At 53.1% G+C, this 6,386-nt stretch overlaps 1 protein-coding gene across 1 annotated transcript; it reads right to left on the bottom strand.

Annotated features, from left to right (window-relative positions):
• Window positions 1–85: 85 nt before the first annotated feature.
• CLN8 (CLN8 transmembrane ER and ERGIC protein) lies at window positions 86–1,587 on the bottom strand. The gene has a single exon (XM_082444057.1). It carries the CDS (start codon window positions 1,485–1,487, stop codon window positions 1,233–1,235), a length of 255 nt encoding a protein of 84 aa, XP_082300183.1. The 5' UTR covers window positions 1,488–1,587; the 3' UTR covers window positions 86–1,232.
• Between the last annotated feature and the right edge of the window lie 4,799 nt (window positions 1,588–6,386).

Here is a 6,386-nt window from a genome sequence, read left to right as displayed (position 1 = left end):
GAAGATTGATCATCACAGTTGTATCACCGAGATAGAAAACCTCTACAGCAATGTGAACAGTGTTGAGAGATAAGAACGGACATGCTTTTGCGTTCTGTAAACATCGGTTACTTTATTAAAGTTCTGACTGGCTGGAAACACAGCCAGCTCGGCTCCCCCCGCTTGCGGACGGGAGAGCGGGCAGCGGGTGCCCAGGGTCTTCAGCGAGGGAGAGAGGAGTCTCAGCAGGGACACGGTTTGCTGGATGTTTCTAGGATTAAAACGCTTATCAAAATGACATAAGCAGGGATCACATCTCCTGACCTACGTACAGTCAAGTCACAGTACCAGAAATCAGCACACACCCTTCCGAGGGGCCACGTTACAGACCAAGCACAAGGCACGCATGATTTTCAAGACCAATAAATGTGTTTTTCAAAAACAGTTCAAGGGCACTGTCAGTAAATACGAGCTTTTCATTTTAATTGCCCACTCATGGCAAGAATAAAATGTCAGTATGTATTCGTCAATAAAACTGTGGGTCGGCGTGTAGATTCCACCCAGGCCCAACACAGTGAAGGTGGGGCCCGGGCTCGTCACCGGGAGGTGAGGAGGGGGCCCTGCAGCCGGGCACTCCAAGGGGCCAGGTCCACCCACTGCTCGCAGGGAGTGACCTCTGCCCCGACCACTGCCCCCCAACCAGGGGGTTAGGGTCTGGCGGGGCACCTGTTGGAAACTTAGTTAAAAACAGCTCTAAAATCTAGACAAATCTGATTACTAACACCTCTCTTAATGTGTCAACAGAGAAACACAAAACGGAAACAAAACTCTTCGCCGGACAAGCTTCCCTGGTGAGAAGACCCCTCCGCCGCCCCCAGCCGCAAGCCAGGCTGATGCCCCGCGCTCGCCACGAGATGGCGCTGCCGAGACGCGGCTTACATCTCAGCCCTGGGAATGTCAACAGGGTAAGGGACCGGATTATGTTCTCTTGGGGCAGTTCTCTCCAACTAAAAAGAACGGGGCTGTTGAGTACGACGCACACACGCTTTAGTGCGACCCGTCCACGCGGGCCCTCCTTGGGGCGACGGCGCAGACAGGCCAAGCTGGCGGGAATGAGCACATCGGGCCGTGATGTCACCACGGCGGGACTCTGTCCCCGAGGCGCGCCCAGGTGCAGGTACTCGGCGCCACGTGGAAGTCAGTACTCACGTGGCCTGGGGTCGGCGCCGCGGGGACAGTCGGGGCCGAGGCCGCTACCTCGTCTTCTTGGGCGGCGCCGGCCCGTTGGGGCGGCCGGGCGCGAAGTTCCAGTCCACGGGGTTGAGCAGCTGCTGCGTCTTCTTGCGGGTCCAGTAGGGGTTGAGGAGGACCGTGAGGAGGCCCAGCCCGACCAGGAAGAGCGCCCAGTGCGGCGGGAAGAGGCTGCGGGCCAGGCCGTCCCAGTGGCCCAGGCACACCCACCACATGTGGTAGGTGAGGACCATGCGGCAGTGGAAGAGGTGGACCATCAGCCACTGGTTCAGCCTCCAGAGCAGCGAGTCCGCACAGCCGGCCTGCGGGCAGAGCGGGGTCAAGGCGCCGGACTCGGCTCCGGGCGCCAGGGCGTCCCGCCCCCTCCCGGCCCCGCCCAGCCGCCCGCAGACCCACGCAGCGCGGTGCCTCCTGCCCGCCCGCGCCCCCTGCCTGCCCGCGCCCCCGGAAGGAAAGTCCACTCCCTTCCAAGCTCACCTCCGGCGCTTCCTCCCTTGACCGTGCGCACATCGAGCAACTAAGCAACGCTGACCCAGTGAAGCCGGAAGACACGCCGGGCGTGTCCAACCAGGCTCCCCGGGCCCCGCAGGCAAACGCTCTCAGAGGAGACAAGCTCAGGATGACATGTGTGTCCTCACTTCTTTGCTTTTCGGTATTTTTACCCCAGTAGCCCTTGGACACAAGCCCAAATGGACTTGCCTTAAAATTATTCTAAATTCACATTAAAACTAGCTGTAGCTAAAACCAAACAGGGAACTTGAAAACGCTATACAGCAGACTGTGGGCACAGAGGTGGGACACTGTGGCGGGGACGTCAGCACCTGGACAGCCCGGCACCAGGACAGGAGGTACCAGGGCAGCCCACACACCTCGGACCCATGAGCTTGTGCACACCGGCCTCTCCCCGCTGCGCTCTGCCCAGGCTGGAGCGTCCTCCTGGGCAGCTCCCCGCCCCGACACCGCCTCCCCAGGGTAGGGGCATGTCTGGCACTTGCAGGAGGAAAGGGGGCAGCAGGGGAGGGGCCGGGAAGGCGGGGACGCCTTGCCAGGCAGCAGCCCGGTGACGCTGGGAATGGGCACGGCCTCACTGCGGCCGCACCTGCGGAGCCACAGGGGGACACGGCAACTGACCCCTGGAGTGACCACATTTTAAAAGAGAAAGAAAGGGGAATTCCCTGGCGGCCCGGTGGTTAGGACTCTGCGCTCTCACTGCCGAGGGCGCGGGTTCAATCCCTGGTCGGGGGACTAACATCCTGCAAAAAGAACCCAACCTCCTGCCTGGATGATCCGCCTCTGGGCAACACAAAGGTCTGCAAGGCAGGGAAGCAAGCAAACGAAGGAGATGACGGACCTCACTTCTTCAATTTTTTTATATACATTTCCCCTGCTTCTGGGAACGAGACCATCACTGCAGAGGGACTTAAAAGAAGTCTTGGATGAAACGAGGCACGTTATGTTCCTGGATGGAAAACACTCAGAAGACGTTACATCTTCCCTCCTTGAATGCATCCACAGATTTAGTCCAAATAAGAGAATACATCAGTATTTTTTATCAACTTGTAACAACTTTAACGCCACTCATGCAGTGGAGTAAACGCACAAGAGCAAGGAGGGCTGAAGGTGCCTCAGCAAATAACGAGATACAATGATGCTTCAGAAATAAGAGGGCAAAAAACAGATAAACAATGCAAAACGCAGAAATGGATAAGATACATGGCGAGTTGGCACTGGGCGGCATTTCGAACCCCCAGGGAAAGGATGGATAATGTAACTACATCAGGATTCCTGCTCACCTCCTGGGAAAATCCAGTTGGATCTTACTTAAACATACTTTCCAAATGGACTAAATATCAATGCTTAAAAGGAGAAGAAAACCATAGAGTACTAGGGAAAAAAACCAGTTTTACAGAAATAGTTTTATGCTCATTGCATGGGTGGGCATTCTCCACGTTATGCTAGAATCATGACTTATACAAGTAAAATTCCTTGAACTGTACAATTAGACAAAAAAACAATGTTTCTCAAACGCAAAAACACTTTAGGTTTGAGGTTCTCAATGACAGATTCCTCACGTGGGAAAGATTTAGCCTTTGCTCTGGCCTGAAGGACGTTAAATGTACAAACTGTAGAGTGGGAAGGTGAGCTAAGCGTGTCTCGGGGTGAACATACAAACTGCAGTGAGCTACATGTGCTTGGGGGCCGGGGCACTGCTCACCCTTCCAGCCTTGCAGGCACTGGCCAGCAAGCTGTCTTCTTTCCACTTGCCGCTTCCTTCAAAGTTCACAAGATGTACTCCTTTCCATTATCTTCCCCACTTACTAAAAGCAGTCATCCTAAATTCCTAATATTCATACCAGAAGCATGAACTTCTACTCATACAGGGATTACATTAAGTTTAGAAAACTCCAAGCTTGAGAACTGAGCATTTTTGGTCCTACTCAGACACTGAAATTTTTGGGTTCAACATCACCAAATGCTTTGAGAAAAGCAGGGTCAGTAACAAAGTGAGACTTAACCGTGCAAAGGTTACTTTGTATAGCTGGGGTCCCAGCAAATAGTGTTCCTGGTGTATACTTACTTACACATAAATTGACTGTTTTTTTATACCATGTCATTTGCATCTAGACTAGTGTCTCCGTGGATGAATCATGTTTAGATGTTTGAGTGTGTAATTCATTTATTATTATTTCTAAACAACATTTCAGAATCAAATCGGAGGAGGAAATGGAAGCATGAGCCCGTTTGGGGTGTAAACTACGTTAAATTAGTGGTGACACCTGGTCCTGACATCCGTCTGTATCTCATCAAATCAGACCCCGATGGTGAGGATTCCTGGACCCTGATGCCCAACTAAGCAAGAACTTAGCAGCTTTATGAAAAGCTTATAAGGATTTCAACGTTTTACACAGCGTTTACTCACAAGGTTCAGTAGTATCTGAACTAGACCAAGACCATGTCTGTGTAGGCACATGGGCCCTGAGCTGTCTTAGCCGAGGGGACAGCTTTGCCATGGGGTCCCGGGCCGCGTGGTGAACATGGCGAGCGGGAAGAAGTGGGTTCTGGGACCACCCTTTTCCATCCTGAACGAACAGCACCCGAACACTTTAGAGAAAACAGAAAAAACCCCCAAACAAAGTGCCTCCCTCTGGTGGCCGCCCCACAGCTGGGGTCTGTCTTCTTCCCGAGCAGTGGGCCCACCCCACCTGGGGAGGAGCTTCCGGAGACTCCCGCCCGGGCGCCTGATGCATGAGGGGCACCAGGAGGAGGCCTGGCTGAGCAGCAGTTCGCAGACAAACTCTGTCATGAGGAATCAGGGGCCCATCGACAGGGCCCTGCACCCAGGACAGACTCGCCAAAGCGGGCAGGGACCCGGGCAGCACCCTGGGGTCAGGAAGAGACCCTCGGCTCACAGCTTCACGCAGAAGAGGGAGGAGCTGGTCCACGTGTCCAGCCCCCCAGCTGTTTGGAGGGGCTCCCTGGCCGCTGGCCCACAGTCCAGCTGGCAGAGGGGCGGAGGCGGTGGCCTGGGCTGGTGGACACACAGCCTTGCCCCACCCAGGATCGGACGTGTAAGCAGACAGAAGCCACAGCTGCCTGCCCTTCCCTGGGGAGGGAGAAAGTCGATGCAGAACCTCCAGGGCCCTGGCTAGGCTGACTGGTGGGATTTCTCCTGGGTGAGGACAGTCGTGAGGCCAGGGAGAGGCGTCTGCTTCGTCTAATGCACAGACACCAACAGAGAGTCACGGAAAATGAAGAATCAGGCAAAGACGCTCCAAACCAAGGAATGAGACAAATCTCCAAACCCTACCGGAGAGCAGTCACACGATGTACCCGACAGAATTAAAGGCACCTGTCAAAAGGGTGCTCGCCGAGGTCAAAAGAACACGTGGGAACAAGTGGAATGTCAACGAAGAGATGGAAATGTAAAAAAAGTACCAAACAGAAATCAAGGAGCTGAAGAATACAATAACTGAACTAAACTATTCACTAGGGGGACCTCCCTGGTGGTGCAGTGGTTAAGAATCCGCCTGCTGGGCTTCCCCGGTGGCGCAGTGGTTGAGAATCCGCCTGCCAATGCAGGGGACACGGGTTCGAGCCCTGGTCTGGGAAGATCCCACATGCCACGGAGCAACTAGGCCCGTGAGCCACAACTACTGAGCCTGCGCGTCTGGAGCCTGTGCTCCGCGACAAGAGAGGCCGCGACAGTGAGAGGCCCGCGCACCACAATGAAGAGCGGCCCCCGCTCACCGCAACTGGAGAAAGCCTTTGCACAGAAACAAAGACCCAACCCAGCCAAAAATAAATAAATAAATTTATTAAAAAAAAAAAAAAAAAAGAATCCGCCTGCCAATGCAGGGGACATGGGTTTGGTCCCGGGTCTGGGAAGATCCCACGTGCCGCGGAGCAACTAAGCCCATGTACCACAACTACTAAGCCTGCGCTCTAGAGCCTGCAAGCCACAACTAATGAGCCCGCATATCTAGAGCCCGAGCTCCACAACAAGAGAAGCCACCGCAATAAGAAGCCCGTGCACCACAACAAAGAGTAGCCCCCACTCACCACAACTAGAGAAAGTCCGCGTGCAGCAACGAAAACCCAATGCAGCCAAAAATAAAAAAACAATAAAAACTCACTAGGGAGGTCACCAAAGTAATCTACAATCTACAGGTTCAATGCAACCCCTGCCAAAATCCCAGTGGCATTTTTAACAAAAAAGATTTCTAAAATTCACAGGAAACCACAAAAGACCCCAATAGCCAAATCAATCTTGAGAAAAAGAACAAAGCTGGAGGCACCACGTTTCCTGATTTCAAACGATATTACAAAGCTACAGAAATCAAAACTGCATGAACTGCCATACAGACAAACACACAGACCAGTGGAACAGCATCGAGAGCCCAGAAAACATCCACACAGACACAGCCAACTGATCTTCAACAAGGTGCCTAAAACTCACAGCAGGAAAGGGGTAGTCCCTTCAATCGATGTTGCTGGGAAAACTGGACATTCACATGCAAAAGAATGAAACTGAACCCTTATCTCACACCTTACACAAAAATCAACTTGAAGGCGGAAATGTAAGACCCAAAACTCCTAAAAGAAAACATAAGGAAAAAGTTTCATGGCATTGGCTTTGGCAATGATTTCATGAATAT

The sequence above is a fragment of the Balaenoptera physalus genome (genome assembly GCF_965194825.1).
Source record: "Balaenoptera physalus genome assembly, chromosome: 21".
Taxonomy (NCBI): Eukaryota; Metazoa; Chordata; class Mammalia; order Artiodactyla; family Balaenopteridae; genus Balaenoptera; species Balaenoptera physalus.
The sequence above is the reverse complement of the archived record's forward strand: the minus strand, read 5'-3'. Positions and strand labels throughout refer to the sequence as shown.

What these genes read in the sequence shown, in the direction of transcription:
- CLN8 (XM_082444057.1), bottom strand. Translation starts at nt 1,487, where the DNA reads ATGGTCCACCTCTTCCACTGCCGCATGGTCCTCACCTACCACATGTGG.